We start from the raw sequence: 17510 nt of genomic DNA on the forward strand, positions 1-17510 counted from the left end.
GCGGGAAGTGACGAGTGCCTGAGTGACTGTGCGTAGGGAGTCCTGATCTAGAAAGGGGTGTAACTGGCGTATCAGGCGGACCTGATTAAAAGCCCCCCTGGCCACGGCCGTCAAATGATCTTCTAATGACAGCCGTGCGTCCAGGAGGACGCCCAAGTTACGAGCCCTCTCCGTGGGGGCGAGTGATTCGCCCCCAATAGCCAGTGATGGCATCAGCTGGCTATATCGGGACGCCGGAAGCCACAGCCACTCGGTCTTGGAGGGGTTGAGTCGGAGCCTGTTTCTCCCCATCCAGGCCCGCACGGCCTCCAGGCACTGGGACATCACTTCAAGGGCATCGTTGGGGTGGCCTGGGGTGGAGATATACAGCTGGGTGTCATCAGCGTACTGATGGAACTCCACCCCAAAGCCACGGATGATCTCACCCAGCGGCTTTACATAAATGTTGAACAGAAGGGGCGAGAGGACCGACCCTTGTGGCACCCCACAAGCAAGGTGCCTCGGGGTCGACCGCTGCTCCCCTGTCAACACAGATTGCGACCGGTCAGAGAGGTAGGAGGAGAACCACTGCAGAACGGTGCCCCCCACCCCCAACCCCGCCAACCGGTGCAACATTATACCATGGTCGATGGTATCAAAAGCCACTGAGAGGTCTAATAGGACCAGGATAGAGGTGCAAACCCTATCCCGAGCCCTCCAGAGATCATCCACCAACACGACCAATGCCGTTTCCGTGCTGTGCCCAGGCCGGAAGCCGGACTGGAGCGGGTCTAGATAGACAGCTTCATCCAGGTACCGGGGAAGCTGTTGCGCCACCACACTCTCAACAACCTTCGCAACAAAGCGAAGGTTGGAGACTGGACGATAGTTAGCCAAAACAGCCGGATCCAGAGAGGGCTTCTTGAGGAGGGGCCTCACAACTGCTTCTTTCAAAGCGGTCGGCAGGACCCCCTCACTCAAAGAAGCGTTAACAATCTTCTGGAGCCAGCCTCGTGTCACCTCCCGGGAAGCCAGTACCAACCAGGAGGGGCACGGGTCCAATAAACATGTGGTTGCGTTCAGCCGTCCCAGGACCCTGTCCATGTCCTCGGGAGCCACAGGATCGAACTCCCCCCAGGTAACACTTTCCTAAATTTTCCACCAAATTCCATAAAATTTAATTGTAGCAACATAAATTGCCAATTTATATTGTCGAACGCTTTCTGCGTGTCCAGGAATATTAACGCTAGTTGTTTTTCATAATGTATTTCTTAACATTCTAGTACATCCATGATTATTCTAACATTATTTTTGATTTGTCTTTTTTGGTAAAAATCCATTTTGATCTGGATGAATGAATTCATTTAAAAAGTTTTTTAATCTTTCCACAATTATTGATGAGAAGATTTTATAGTCTGCGTTTAGTAACGAAATCGGTCTATAGTTTTTAATTTGAGTTATATCCGAATCTTCTTTGGGGATGAAGGTAATATAGGCATCTTTCCATATGTTCGGAATTTTAGCTTCCGTTAACACTGCATTGTATACTTCTAGCATTGACAGACTCAAGGTGTCTCCTAATTCTTTATATATTTCTACTGGTAGACCATCTGGTCCCAGGGTTTTATTGGTTTTTTTGCTTTTTAATTGCGTTCATTAACTCTGCCATTGTTATTCTTTCCTCCAGCCTATTCTTAACCATTTCTGAGATTTTAGGTAAATTGGCTTTCTCCAGATATTGTATTAATCTCTCCTCTTCTATTTTATCAGCTTCATATAATTTCTCATAAAATCATGGACTATATCTCTTTTCTTTTCAAGTTGTAGAGAGTGTTACAATAGTCCAGGCGGGAAGTGACGAGGGCATGAGTGACCATGTGTAAGGAGTCCCAATCTAGAAAGGGACGCAACTGGCGGATCAGGCGAACCTGATGAGAAGTCCTCCTGGTCACGGCCATCAAATGCTCTTCTAAAGATAGCCATGAGTCCAGGAGGACACCCAAGTTGCGAGCCCTCTCCGTGGGGACCAATGACTCGCCCCCAATAGTCAGTGATGGCACCAACTGACTATATCGGGACGCTGGAAACCATAGCCACTCGGTCTTGGATGGGTTGAGCCTGAGCCTGTTTCTCCCCATCCAGATCCGCACAGCCTCCAGGCACCAAGACATCACTTCAAGGGTATCATTGGGGTGGTCGGGGGGGGCAGAAATGTACAGCTGAGTGTCATCAGCGTACTGATGGTACTTCACCCCGAAACCACGGATGATCTCACCCAGCGGCTTTACATAAATGTTGAACAGAAGGGGTGAGAGGACCGACCCCTGTGGCACCCCACATATGAGGCGCCTCGGGGTCGACCTCTGCCTCCCTGCCAACACAGACTGCAACCGGTCGGAGAGAAAGGAGGAGAACCACCGCAGCACAGTGCCCTCCACCCCCAGCTCTTCCAACCGATGCAGCATGATACCATGGTCGATGGTCTCAAAAGCCGCTGAGAGATCTAACAGGACCAGGAAAGAAGAGCAACCCCTGTCTCGAGCCCTCCAGAGATCATCAACCAACACGACCAATGCCGTTTCCGTGCTGTACCCAGGCCTGAAACCCAACTGGAACGGATCCAGATAAAGGTTGAGAAGAGTTAGCTTACTATGGCTTCACATGAAGGAGTTGACTCTGAAAATTTTGAGCCCAGTGTTTCTCAACCTCAGCAATTCTGGGAGTTGAAGTGGCCTTCAACTCGCAGAATTCCCCAGTCAAAGGGCTCTAGCTAGCCAATCAATTTTCTCCTTACCTAGAAACCTCCACATACTCTGAGAAGGAGTGTTCTTTGCCCATTATATATTATATTTTCACATATTGAGAGTTTTAACTTTAAAAACCTTTCTGGATCGGGACTCCCTACGCATGGTCACTCAAGCACTCGTCACTTCCCGCCTGGACTACTGCAATGCTCTCTACATGGGGCTCCCCTTGGGGTGAACCCGGAGGCTGCAGTTTGTCCAGAATGCGGCCACGCGGGGGATTATGGGAGCGACGGGGCGCTCACATATGACACCTCTCCTGCATGAGCTGCACTGGCTTCCTGTGGTCTTCCGGGTGCGCTTCAAGGTGTTGGTGACCACCTTTAAAGCGCTCCATGGCTTAGGGCCGGGTTATCTGCGAGACTGCCTTCTGCCACCAATAGCCTCCCACCGACTGGTTTGCTCGCACAAAGAGGGCCTCCTCAGGGTGCCGTCGGCCAGACAGTGTCGGCTGGCAACCCCCAGGGGGAGAGCCTTCTCTGTGGCAGCACCCGCCCTCTGGAATGACCTACCCCCTGAGATATGCACGATATCAGACCTCCGGACTTTTCGTCGGACCCTGAAAACACACCTATTCCATCTAGCTGGGCTGGCTTGATCCCATCCTCTCAGTTTTAATTGAATTTGGTTTTAATTGGGTTGTTTTTAATATCTTGGGCCAAAATTATTTAATTATTTTTTAAATTGTTTTTAAATTTTATATGCAATGTTTTATCTTGGCTGTACACCGCCCTGAGTCCCGCAGGAGAAGGGCGGTATAGAAATAAAATAATAATAATAATAAGATAAGCAGCAAGAAAAAATCACAAAGTACCGGGACTTACAAATTGAAGTTGAGTGACTGTGGAAAAAGAAATCGTGTGTTGTCCCGATTGTAATTGGAGCCCTCGGAGCAATACCCAAAGGGCTACCCCGCTATTTAGAAATTCTAAATTTGCTGGACTTGAACATTTGACTCTACAAAAAAACACCTTACTCGGAACAGCTTACATTCTCCGACGATACCTTAACAGTTCCTAGGTCCTTGGTTAGGACTCGAGCTGCTGAGCTATTAACCAGCCTCAAAGGCTGTGAATCTCACTAAAGATTAACCAATAAATAATAATAATAATAATAATAATAATAATAATAATAATAATAATAATAAACAATGGTTAACAATCTGCCTTTCACTGTACCAGTCATACAGCAGTCATAATTGAAATATTTTAATGACAGGATACATGATATGAAATAAATATGAAATGGAGGATAAAAGTGAACCTAAATATACAGTTTATACAGTGAGATAAATACAATGTCTTGTCTTTGTTTAGCTGACAAGAGGCATTGGTTTAAGATCTGAAAAAGAAATATTATAATCAAATATGCTTACTTCCAAATAACATATCAATGTTTTCAAGTAGGCCAGGCCACAAAACTGATGCTGCAGGGTTTATTGTTTTATTGTTATATTTACAGACATTTGATAGCTACACCAAAACATTTACTTTCCTCATTTTAAGAGCAGTGAGGTCAAGCTGGGGCTACTCTTTTTCTTATACTCTCTTCCTTCTCATATGTGAGCAACAGTTTATCTCTCTTTCTTCTCAAAGCCAGTGCTAAATTATTCAAATCAATCGATAGTGGTAATTGTTAATTCTTCATTTTTAGGTGCTCCTTTGTGTTGAGTTCTGGTCTCAGTACAATTATGTAGCATTTAGGAAAAAAGATAGATCCCAATATTCCTATACCGGAAGCCAAGATGGAGAAGATCTCCACAGCTACCATGTATTTTCCTTTGGTGCTCAAATAAGTTGGGACAAAAGTCACCCATACACTACAAAACACCAGCATGCTAAAAGCAATAAATTTGGCTTCATTAAAAGAGTCTGGCAGTTTTCGAGCAAAGAAAGCTACAACGTAGCTGATGAGAGCAAGAAATCCCATATATCCTAAAATATAATAGAACATGTTCCCTGATCCTTCATTGCATTCAACTACAATCTCTTCTGGAAGAGAATGCATGTCCAAATTTGGGAAAGGAGGGCCAGTGCACAGCCACAATATGCAAATACTTGCTTGAATGCAGGAACAACAGAGAATCAGAGAGTATGAAAATCTTTGTCCCACCCATTTTCTCATTTTTGATCCTGGCTTAGTAGCCATAAAAGCTAAAACCACTGTGATGGTTTTGGCCAAAACTGAAGAAACTGCAACTGAGAAGATGATCCCAAAAGCAATTTGACGAAGAAGACAGGTCAACAATTGGGGCTGACCAATGAACAGCAAGGAACAGAGGAAGCAGAGGAAGAGGGAGACAAGGAGAAGATAAGTGAGATTCCGGTTGTTAGCTTTGACAATGGGAGTATTCTGATGTTTTATGAAAATTCCAAGTATCACTACTGTGGTCACAGAAAATGATAGACCCAGAACTGTCGAAGTGATGCCCAAAGTTTCATTATAAGACAAGAAATTTAGATCCTTGGGAATGCACGTATTTTTTTCCTTGTTTGGATATTGTTCTTCTGGACAGTCTAAGCAGTCATCCATATCTGTGAAAATATGTATTTCAGAATTCATAGCAGTATTTCAAATTTGCATACTTTTGTTTACTGAGAAGTATTTATTAATCGAAAACATTGTATGTCATAAAACATCAGTGGACTACTATGGTTTGTGGAATTGAAATGTGCAATAATTCTCATCATTCATTGCCTTAAGTCCTCCAAGGTAGACATGCTGGCAGATATAACCCAGCAACATTAACACTTATTCACATCTCTGTTAAATATACCTTTGTTAAATCTTGCTTTTGGAGAACTGAACTAGAATGGAACTCTCATGAATAATGAGGATGACCTGATGAGTCCTGGTGGTGCAGTGGTTAGAATGCAGTGCTGCAGACTACTTCTGTTGACTGCCGGCTACCTTCAATTTGGCAGTTCGAATCTCACCAGGCTCATCCTTCCATCCTTCTGAGGTTGGTAAAATGAGGATCCAGATTGATGGGGGGCAATAGGCTGATTCTGTAAAACACTTAGAGAAGGCTGCAAAGCACTGTGAAGTGGTATATAAGTTTAAATGCTATTGCTATGTGTGTGATATCTCTGTGTGCCTTTATGGATACATACAGTTACACATACATAAATATAACAATATTTCCTACCTCTTTTATTTGAAAATTTTCTTGATGGACAAGTATTACAATCATAGCAACAAAATGGCTTTCCTTCCTTCCTTTTCTTTCTGGAACCTGGTGGGCAATGATCATTGCACAGAGCAAGAGGTATAGTCTATTCATTAATGAGAGAGAGAATTACATTTTATTTCCTTGAATCCAACCATTTTCAGAAATCAGTACATGCATTATATACTTCTGAAAAATATTAGTTTTGTGTGTGTGTGGGTTTGTGCAGATATGTACACATATAAGAATCAACTGATCCAAAATAGTATGTTTATCCTCAGTATCCTCAGTCCCGGAGGATAAGGCCGCCGCCTTATCCTCAGGGATAGGGCAACAATGACTGACGATTCCCACCTCCGGTGACCCCAATGGACTCAGGAACCCGCTGTGGTGAGAGGACGTTGAGGATTAACATCTCCTATCATTCCTGAGTGTCGTGGGAGGACGCACAGGAATGGAGCTTCCTGTCTCCAGGGATGGACCAGCTTGATATACCCCAATCACCATGGATGGTCCCCTGGGCCTCAATGTTCAGGGATGGTGTTACGAACATATGCAAGAATGGATTTGGTTGCTCTGAGGGATGCCCCCCTATCCTGGGAGTGGCCTGCCGGCCTGGCAAAGATCTACCTTAATGACAGGTCCTGGGATCCCAAGAGGTGGCATAAGGATTTTAAGGGTTTTAGTAAGGGGGCGTTACATTGGTTTTTAACTAGATTTTTAAGGGGATTGGGGAGGGGGGTGAGTTTTGATATCCGGCAGGTGGTTGGGGGGGCGCCATGCAAATGGCAGTCCAGGTTATGGGGACCGGGCAGTGGTTTTGGTGCGGTGTCGGGACATCCAGGCACCCCAAAGGTGAGGGTGGGATCTCTGATTCCGGTTGCAATTGGGAAGGGCTGCAGGTGGAGGAACGGAGGGCCGTATTGGATTTCGGGAGCCCGCCCCTGCTACCTTCGAGCGGTGGCGTGCTCCAATCCTCCTGGTTCTCTCTGACCTCCTGGGGGTTTGAGAGACAGGATTACTGGGCTCAGGCTGGTTTATTTTAATGCCAGTTCTGTGGTCAACAAAGCTCTCCTCATTTGTGATTTGATTGAGGAGGAAAACACAGACCTGGCTTGCATTACGGAAACCTGGTTGGGCTCAGAGGAGGGGGGGTGTTCCTCTGACTGAACTTTGCCCACCAGGGTTCCAGGTGCAGCAACAGCCAAGGGCCCAGGGTAGGATGGGGGGGGTGGCGGTGGTTATTAGGGAGGTCCTTAGTCCGCGGTAGGTCACTGCTCCTAAAATAGATGGGTGTGAGGCCCTCCTCATGAGGTGGGGCCCGTATGGCAGTTGGGCTTGTTGATTGCATACCTGTCTCCCAGCTGTGTATCAACAGTCCTGCCCAGGCTACTGGACACCCTATCGAGGCTCCACCCTATCGGTGGAGTTTCCCAGACTTATTGTTCTGGGGGACTTCAATCTGCAGTCCCTGGGTGGGGCGTTGGGGGTGGCTCGGGAGTTCATGGCTTCCAAGGCAGCTATGGACCTGACTCAGATTATTCAGGGCCCGACACATGAGGGGGGGCCACACGCCCGATCTTGTTTTTGTCTTGGAGCAGTGGCAGGTGGAGTTCGGTGGGGGATTGTCCTCCATTTATCCCCTGACATAGACCGACCACTATCTCCTTCGGCTAGGCTTCCATTATGCCACCCCTCCTTGCTGGGATGCAGAACTGACCACCTGGTTCTGCCCCAGGCGCCTGATGGACCCGGAGAGGTTCCAGACAGAGCTTGGGATGATCCCTCTCTCTCTCTCCCACACCCCGGCCACGACCCTGGTGGATACCTGGGATTAGGCTCTTTACCAGGTTGTTCCTTTGCGGCCTCTGACACATCGCAGACCCCGGTTGGCACCTTGGTTTACCGAGGAGCTCTGGGGGATGAAGCGACGTAGGCGAGGCCTAGAGAGCCGTTGGAGAGCCAGTCGTTCCAAATCTGACCAGTCCCAACTAAGGTTGGCCACACGTGCCTACCTTGTGGAGTTGGCGGTGGCAAAGCATCGCTACTTCACCAATGTCATCGCGTCCACAGAGAATTGCCCATGGTGCGTCAGCTCCCACTGGCCCTGGATGAAGCAGATTACCTTGACCCGTACCAATCGGCTTTCAAGCCTGGGTACAGCATGGAGACGGCATTGGTTGCGCTGGTGGATGATCTCTGGAGGGCTCGGGACAGAGGTTACTCCTCTGTTCTGGTCCTATTGGATCTTTTGGCGGCTTTCGATACTGTCGACCATGGTATCTTGCTGCGTCGCCTTGAGGGGCTGGGAGTGGGAGGCACCGTTTTATGGTGGTTCTCCTCCTACCTCTTGGGTCGAACGCAAGCGGTGTTGGCAGGGGGGCAGAGATCGAGCTTGAGGCCCCTAAGTTGTGGGGTGGCCCAGGGGTCGGTTCTCTTGCCCCTTCTGTTCAACATTTATATGAAACCGCTGGTTTTGGGGTGAGGTACCATCAATACGCTGATTATACTCAGCTTTTTATATCCACCCTGAACCAACCCAGTGATGCCCTCAACATGATGGCCTGGTGCCTGGAAGCGGTACAGGTCTGGATGGGAAGGAACAGACTTCAACTCAACCCTGCCAAGACCGAGTGGCTGTGGGTACCGGCATCTCGGTTCATAGGAGAGGTTCCATCGTTGGCTATAGGGGGTGAAGTTTTACCCCCTGTAGACAGGGCATGCAACTTGAGTGTCCTCCTGGATTCACGGTTGAGTCTAGAAGATCATATAATGACCGTGACCTGGGGGGCATATGCCCAGATTCGTCTGGTGCACCACTTGTGTCCCTACTTGGACCGAGATGTCCTACGCACAGTTACTCATGCACTAGTCACCTCCCATATTGACTACTATAACGCTCTCTACATGGGGCTGCCCTTGAGGACCACTCAGAGGCTTCAGCTGGTGCAAAATGCAGCCACGCGGGTTGTGATGGGGGAATCCCGATACTCCCATGTTACACCTCTCCTGCGCAACTTGCATTGGTTGCCGGTTGCCCTCTGGGTGAGATTCAAGGTGCTGGTGATGACCTATAAAGCCCTACATGGCTTAGGCCCAGGATATTTGGCGGACCACCTGCAGCCAGCAATGACATCCCATCGCCTGGTTCGTGCCCATAGAGAGGGCCTAACACAGAGCCTTAGGGTACTCCACTGCATATTTCCCTCCATGTAGATGCAGTTCCATTGAGGACTACACATTGAGTGTGGTTGGTCAGCAAAGTTACGAATTCATCTTGTTGTGATGCTATCTAACCCACATTTTTCAACTTTATCTAGTAGTAGGTTATGGTTTAATTTATTAAATGCCTTACTGAAGTCCAAGTAAATTATATCGATAGTATTCCTCTGGTCCACTAATTTAATGAATAACAACAACAACAACAACAACAACAACAACAACAACAACAACAATGATTAATGTCTTGTGGTTATTCTGAGTTGTTTGTATTTGACTTCAGGGCTGCTCAATGGATAGAATCAATATATACATTATATTATTACTGAAAGTCAGGGATCACTTCAGTTATAGGGACCTATATGAAATCTAAATCCCTCCACAACAATTAGTGTTTATTGGTCGGATGCTCTTTCTGATGCCACATGGTGTTTGCAGCAGATATTTTTTTCTTTGCGCCCTGAAAGAAATATATTTGCTGCTACCTGGGATTGCACTCTCAACCTTGTAGGAAATCTACAATAATCCCCCAAAAACGAATTATATAAAGGGGATGGAGAAAACAACTATCATCCTGTACCCTGGGGCTAATGTGACTTGAAAGTTTAGCATGGGTGAGGTGATAAATGCTAGACAGACAATACTCAATAATAAAAAGGCATCTCCTCAATCAAAGGTATTAAAGATAACCAGTAGAACCTTCTTGGAGGACCTGAGCATTTTCTCACTTGAAACTTCTCCATTTCTTTATGGAAAAAGAGAATGGAAGCCATCAATTTCTTTCACTCCTCCTTCCCCTTGCAAACTAGCTTTGCAAACAATTTCACAAACAGGATCGAAAATGTCAAGTTTGTTCTCTTCCTGACAATTATCATAACAATACTGGCAATCGTTAATTGCTGAAAAGAAGGCCATCTATTTTGATTTTCAAACTGGAAACTTCATTTTAGTCCTACCTGGTTAAAATGGGCTGGCCATGTGATTTTTCTTTCATTGATGGAGAACCTTCTGCCTGATAGGGCTTGAGGATCCATTTGTCCCACTTTCACTTTCACGAAGGATTTGTTAGGGAAAGTAACCCAGTTGATAATGTCAAATCCATCTAGCAATTCACCCTTCTTGTCAAAAGACACCTTGTCTCCGGCACTGTTGTTAAAGGAGACTTGACTTAGGAAATGATAAAGCTGGAATAAATGACGTTTTCGCAAGTGTTACCAAAGTGGTGGAAAAAGTGAAAAACGTTTGACTTGGAAAAAAGTTTTGATATTCTCTGAAGCTATTTAATTATTTTATCATTCCGTTATTGGGAGTCCCATTATTTCTTTCCCCAATCAAATATTTCACTTTAGCTCAGTTTGAAAAGGATACGAAGAACTAGCAGGCAATGTATTTCAAATAAACAGACTAAATTTTCTTTTAGCATAGAAATATATACCTATGTCACTGATGGGAATCCAAGTTTTTCAGAGCCAAGGTTTACTATTTGCCAGGGGAATAGTACTATTGATACTATCCACGGATGGGTTCTAAATTTTTTTACTACCGGTTCTGTGGGCGTGGCTTATTTTGTGGGTGTGGCTTGATGGTCATGTGACAATTCTTTAGGATTTAGCAGCGGTACTGGTCTACCAGGCTTTTAACTGCTTGCAGAGCTGTACTGGTCTATCCATTTATTTTTGGAGGCACTGGTCTACCCATTTATTTTTGCATGGACTGGTCTACTCATTTGTTTTTGGAGGCACCGGTCTACCACCACACTGCCTTTTAACACTGATCAGCTGTAGGGCGGCCCTTTGAAGCCCAGCGGCAAGAGTTTAAACAGTTTTTTTCCTTCTAGCCGATCAGCTGGGACCCAAGAGGCAACAATAGATTGGTGGTGGGGCCAAATAAAAGGTAAGAATAGTGCGGGGGGGGCAGAGTGGGGGGGTGAATCGGTTCGGTGACATCATATTGTCACTGCTACCGGCTCGGTGGAACCTGCCCGAACCGGGAGGAACCCACCACTGATACTATCTTTACTACCACTATTTGTATTGAATTAAATTTATATGTTGTCTAATTTCCAATGACTCTGGGCAGTTTCAAAATGGTTATTAAGTACTGTAATTATGTATTTTTTCTGCTATAACTTATTGTGCATTTTTTATTATTTGCTTAAATTAGAATGTTCTGCAAAAGTTTGGATAAAATCCTAAATTCTGGATTTGGTAGCATCCTGCATCTGTAAGAATACATCTCTCATTTCTTTCAAAACTTACAAAAATGATAGTCTCAGAAAAACTTTAGACCTTTTATTGCCATTATGGAGTCTATTTACACGTACTTATCTCCATGGTTTGCAGGTAGACTTACAACCATTCATTTAGTGATCTTTAAAAGTTACATTGGCACTGAAAGAATAACTTACAACTAGACCTTGCACTTATAGCTATTGCTGCATCCTTACAGTCATGTGATCAAATTTGATTGGTATGTAGTTACAATACCATGTTTCCCTGAAAATAAGACCCTGTGTTATATTTTTTAGAACCCTGAAATAAGTGCTTGGCCTTATTGCCATGCGCTCAAAAGCCTGATTGGGCTTATTATCAGGGGAGGTCTTATTTTGGGGGAAACAGGTTAGTTGCAGTGTCCTGGGCTCTTGTGATCACCATTTGTGAACTTCCCATCCAGCTTTTGATAGCAAAGTCAATGGGAGAAGCTGGATTCACTTAATCACCATGTAATTCGCTCAACAACTACAATGACTCACTTAACAATCATGACAAAAAATGGGCAGGTCTCACTTAACAACTGATTTGCTTAGGCATGGAAATGTTGGTCCCAATTGTAATCATAAGTCAAAGACTACTCATATACTCACTGTCTTTCCTTCTGTGCATCTTCTCTGGGAATTCTTAGTAAGGCAGTATATACAGAATGAGAATCCTTCTTATATAAGTGAAGGCACTAATATTAACGATAACAATGATGCATTTTAAAAATCTGCCTTTTAGATGCAACATTACCTGAAAATACTGTGATTTAGAAGTCCTTGGGTGATCTCTATCCAAAACTACTCTGTATTTCCTTCTGGATGAGTAAAAGGCATGCAAAGCATGTGCCACAGCATAGACAGCATTATAAACACTGTAGCTTTGACTGGTCATGCTCGTTTCAAAAAAAGAATGCGGAAGGCTTTCCAGTCTCTCATTGCCAGTACAGCTTCCTTTGTCTGTTGCAGAATCTGGAAACGAGCATTTAAATGCTTGTTCCCAGAAGACTCTGATAAAATGATCGGTCAGAGAATGGGGGTCCTGAAATAGAAGGAAATTCTGAAATGTTGACATCTCCGAGGTACGACTTGCAAAGGACAAGGCGCCTTGGAAGATCTGCATGTTTAAATTGTTTAAAAAGGGTTCTACTGAAAAATCCCAATGGGCTGTCATCACCCATACTTTCTGCACAGATAGCTTCATGTCTGATTCAGCAACGTTGAGCACTAGTTGCAAATCTAACATCATGTGAGCATCAGCACTTACAACACAGACATTGACTTTTGCGTTACTCAGCAACAGGGCCATTTCCCTGAACATGTCAATGAAATTACCAACCATGTGTAAAATATTGCTTTGAACTGGCATTCGTTCAGAGAAGGCAGGGCAGATTCCATTATCATTAAAGCTTTTCTCCAAGGTTTGCACAAACTTTTCTCCTTTATCATCATCCATGGCTATGATCCCAATCCATTTCCATTGAAAATGCAGTAATAGCTTGACTATTCCTGTATATTGATGCGCTTCATTAGGTACCATGCGGTATAAGAAAGAGGAGTGACTTATATCATTCACTGGTGGACTATATAAACAATAGGAGACCTAAAGGCCAACATAATTACATTCATAATCGGGAAATATAAAAATATCTGCAGGGTCAAACACAAAAACACAGTAGTTTTTATTTTATTTTCTAAAAAAAAAATATTTAGTTAGTTTACAGCATACCCAAGGACTGCTCCAATCACAAACTGACTCTATGTAGCATTTAATTTTCTCCATCCTTAACATGAGATGAACCAAACCAAAATAAATAAATGAATAAATAAATAATAAAACACACTATTTGTTCCGTATTACAGATTCCATATCATCCTGACTTCTTTTATCTGCATTTATACATATTATTTCTTTTGTCATCCATTTTCCCATCTCTATTTATTATTATTTATTTATTAATTCAATTTGTATGCCGCCCCTCTCCGAAGACTCAGGGCAGCTCACAATGCATTTAAAATCATTATAAAAAACATTTAAAAATTAAAAAAATTAAAATCATTAAAACTCATTCACATTCATGGCCGGAACTCGCCGGATCACAAGAGCGAGATCAACAGCGCCAGGCTTGCTGGAAAAGCCAGGTCTTCACTGCTTTTTGGAAGGCCAACAGGGTGGGGATGGTCCAGACCACAGGAGGTAACTGGTTCCAGAGAGCTGGGGAAGCCACAGAGAAGGCCCTCCCCCGCGGGCCCACCATCTGGCATTTAGATGACGGGACCCGGAGGAGACCACCTCTGTGGGATCTTACCGGTCATTGGGAGTTATGTGGTAGAAGGTGGTCTCGAAGGTACCCTGGCCCTGAGCCATGTAGGGCTTTAAAGATAATAACCAACACCTTGAATTGTGACCGGAGACCAATAGGGAGCCAGTGCAGTGGAGAATTGGTGTAATGTGGGTGCACCTAGGTGCACCCACGACAGCTCGCACGGCTGCTTTCTGGACCAACTGTAGTCTCCAAACACTTTTCCCCATGTAGAGCGCGTTGCAATAATCTGACCGTGAGGTGACAAGGGCATGAGTGACCGTGAGGAAAGCCTCCCGATCCAAGTAGGGTCGCAATTGGTGCACCAGGTGAACGTGTGCAAAGGTTCCCCCTAGCCACAGCTGTCAGATGTTGCCCTAATCTTAGCTGTGAGTCTAGGAGGACACCCAAATTGCGAACCCATTCTGAGGGGGACAATTTCTCCCCCCCCAGAACCAAGGATGGACAATCAACATAGACTTTAGGAGGCAATACCCACAGCCACTCGGTCTTATCTGGGTTAAGTCTGAGCCTGTTGACTATCATCCAGACCCTCACAGCCTCCAGGCACATCACATCCACCGCATCACTGAATTGACGCAGGGTAGAGATATACAGCTGGGTATCATCAGCATATTGCTGATATCTCACCCCGTATCGTCAGATGATCTCACCCAGAGGCTCTAGTTAACAATGCATGAAGTACAAATATTCCTCTACTTGTTCTAATTTTTCATGATTTATTTTTGATTCATTATTATTCCTTTTATTTCCCTGATTACAATCTAAGAGCAGTCAGTACCAACTAAATACTAACCAGAGGTGGGATTCAGCTGGTTCGCACAGGTTCACCTGAACTGATATCCAACTATTTCTGCAGTTCGGCGAATTGAGGAACACTGTAATAGATAATAAGTTCCTAAACAAATAGAGCTGTAATCCACCTTACCTGAGGAATCTTGTAGGTCCCTAAGATAGTAGCTATGTGGAGGGAAGTTTCTGAGTCAGTACCCCCAATGACAGCTGCTGGTATCTTCTTGCTGCACTTGTAGTTCAGAATAGTTGGCTTCTGATTAAAGAGCAAGTTCAGCGTGTTCTGATAAGTTATCTGGGCATCAAAGTGGCTATCATAGATATGAAATCCTAGCGTCTGATTGGGTAAAATCATGCTGTTTCCATTGATTTCATTCACTGCAAACGCCAAGGCTAGGGTGTGCTGATATTTTTTCAGCATTACACTAAAGTAAAAGACACATCTTGAGTAAACCATGATGTTCAGTGTTGTGAACATTTGCATACTACTCCTGTAAGTGGTACCCTATATTTACTGGTGGGGAACTACTGGAGAATGAGAAACCTGACATTAGAATGAAGTTACCTTTAACTAGAGAACAGCTTGTTTGCTTGTAATGGATCTACCCTTCTCCAATATTTCAACTGTCCTAGTGTGTCCTTGGAAACAAATGCAATGTTTTACATTGCAACAGATATTGCACTAAATATCGCTTCATTAATTTTATAGTGAAACTATCCAATGATGTATTGTTTTTCTTCTGGACCAGACCAAATCACACGTAACCCAACATGCTAGTCACAAGACAATCACTTGCTTCTGGCCTCTCAAAAGGTCAGAGAAATATGAAGAAACTTTTCTCCAATGATTTTTGAGTCTCTGGATACAAATCTAGATACAAATAATGCTGTGCATATAATACCAAGGAATTAAGTAAAAGAAGATTGATCCAAGACTGAGGCAGGTTTTCCCACTTCACACAATCAAATGTAGCATGTCTTATTGACTGATTTGATCCTATCAGATGTTAAAGATCAGAATAAACTCAGAGCATACAAGGAAATCTGGCAAATATCATAGAATCATAGAGCTAGAAGAGAAGTTTAGATCATAATATCCAACTGCTTGCTCAGTGCTGCAGCTGTAAGTTTGAGCCAAATAGTTGGGTTAAACCTAAGAGATGTGAGATAGAAGTTGCAGAGATGAAAAATAACATGTTTGCCACATGTGTGTGTTTGGGTCTGATCACCATTTCAAAATCTCCTATTTTCTATTACCAGAAGACCAGAATGAATGGATGAAGGACTACTAATTATCTGATTTCTAGAATCTATGTCAAGTTGCTGAAAGCATATCAGTAGCACTGCCAGGAAATAGCCAAGTATTACAGAAATCAGTGAGGTTTTTCTTACATAGGTTCAAAATCACACTTGGATCTAGGGTGTGAGGTGAAATCTGATCCTTCAGACAAGGAGAAAAACTGTGAAAGTATCCCACCAATTATCACATCACCTGGCTGAAAATATTGATATTGCACTTTCAGAGACTCATAAATGGTACAAACTGCAGGAGATATCGCACAATCTGTTGGTTGCAGCAGCAGCAGCAAATATACAAGAAGTCTCAGGGACAAGAAGGACCCTCTCATGCAGCAGGCAAAATGATTGTCCCTTAATTTAAGATCTCCTACTCCTACTTTGATCATCATCATCCAGCTATTTAGTATGCCATGGTCTTCATGGTTCTGGATCCTACCACTAAATGCATACACACTGATCTGCTGAATCCATTGCTGGCTGGCTGGATAGATAGATACATGTATACGTACGTACATAGATACATAGATACATAGATACATACTGTAGATACATACATAAATACATACATACATACACTAACCCTCCCTTTGATCAGTTCAGGAGTTACAGTATATACCTGTATGCAATTAGAGTGGAAAAATATTTTTGTGCCTTGTGAGTAATGCTGAGTTCATAATTATCACCTTAGATAATCATCAGGTATGCATTTTCTAAAACACTGCAAAATTCCCAGTGGTTAAATCTCCTCCTTCTCTTCCTCCTCTGTCTCCATTGTTGGTTTGGGCCTAATAATGATTGTTTTGTACAGCATAAAGTACTGGAACTGCTGAACAAAAGGAGAGCTACATATTTGATTTATTACGCATATAATCTAATAAATATATATTAAATGTATTAATTAATTATATTTATTGGGAATATTTATTTAGGATACACGTTATAAATTATCCTTAGATCTAATTATTAGATTTGATTTACTAGGGAATGGATTTATTAAGGAGATGATTTAATAAATTGTTACATCTATTTTTTAAATTAGATTTCTTAGATTGGAGGAGGGGCTGAAGAACCAGTTCAGTGACGTCATATCGTCATTGCTACCGGCTCGGCAGAACGGAGCTGAACCGGGAGGAACCCACGACTGCTTTACTCTCAGAGAAAGGAATGTTATTATAACTATATATCTCCCCTGCTCCATACAATCCCCACTTCCAGTTTCCCACAGTACTAAATGTGACAGGCCTGAGGATCCAATGCAAAAGATGGCTTCCAGGCCTGACATATGCTTTAAGTATTCTCTACATATTTTCCTCTTCCTTACATGAAAACTTTGTAAATACATAAAAATATATTTGCTGCAAATGTGAGTAAATGATAGGACTGATTTTGTAGCAACTGTTCATATTATTAAATAACTAAACTAAGAATAATTGCTAGAAACATCAATCCAACAAAATAGTACAATATTTGATTTAGAGAAAGTGCACAATAAACTAAATCAGCCTGAATTGTGGAAGATTCTGCTTGAATATGACATTGTAACTTGGCTGCTGAATGAAACTTGGCTGCAGATATGCTAAAACGTATCTCAGAATTTATTGGACAGTTTGAGAACAGTTCAAAACTTAGTAAGTAGTAACACACCTTTGGTTGCTTAATGTATTTATCAA

The 17510-nt window shown here is 43.5% G+C and overlaps 1 protein-coding gene across 1 annotated transcript; it reads right to left on the minus strand.

Moving 5' to 3' along the window:
• Window positions 1–4142: 4142 nt before the first annotated feature.
• Window positions 4143–14962, minus strand: LOC117656657 (vomeronasal type-2 receptor 26-like). Its single transcript, XM_087893357.1, has 5 exons — window positions 14678–14962; window positions 12180–13028; window positions 10128–10355; window positions 5932–6058; window positions 4143–5317 (listed from the first exon to the last, which is right to left on the minus strand). The coding sequence occupies exons 1-5, from the start codon at window positions 14960–14962 to the stop codon at window positions 4419–4421; spliced, it is 2388 nt and encodes a 795-aa protein (XP_087749483.1). The 3' UTR covers window positions 4143–4418.
• Window positions 14963–17510: the final 2548 nt, after the last annotated feature.

Source organism: Pantherophis guttatus, chromosome 4 (assembly GCF_059756535.1).
Source record: "Pantherophis guttatus breed Tessera chromosome 4, ASM5975653v1, whole genome shotgun sequence".
Lineage (NCBI taxonomy): Eukaryota > Metazoa > Chordata > Lepidosauria > Squamata > Colubridae > Pantherophis > Pantherophis guttatus.

What these genes read in the sequence shown, in the direction of transcription:
- LOC117656657 (XM_087893357.1), bottom strand. Translation starts at nt 14,962, where the DNA reads ATGCTGAAAAAATATCAGCACACCCTAGCCTTGGCGTTTGCAGTGAAT. An exon ending in GGACCTACAAGATTCCTCAG is followed by an intron (nt 13,029 to 14,677) that starts GTAAGGTGGATT and finishes GTTGGCCTTTAG; the next exon opens with GTCTCCTATTGTTTATATAG. An exon ending in CTAAATCACAGTATTTTCAG is followed by an intron (nt 10,356 to 12,179) that starts GTAATGTTGCAT and finishes CATTTATTCCAG; the next exon opens with CTTTATCATTTCCTAAGTCA.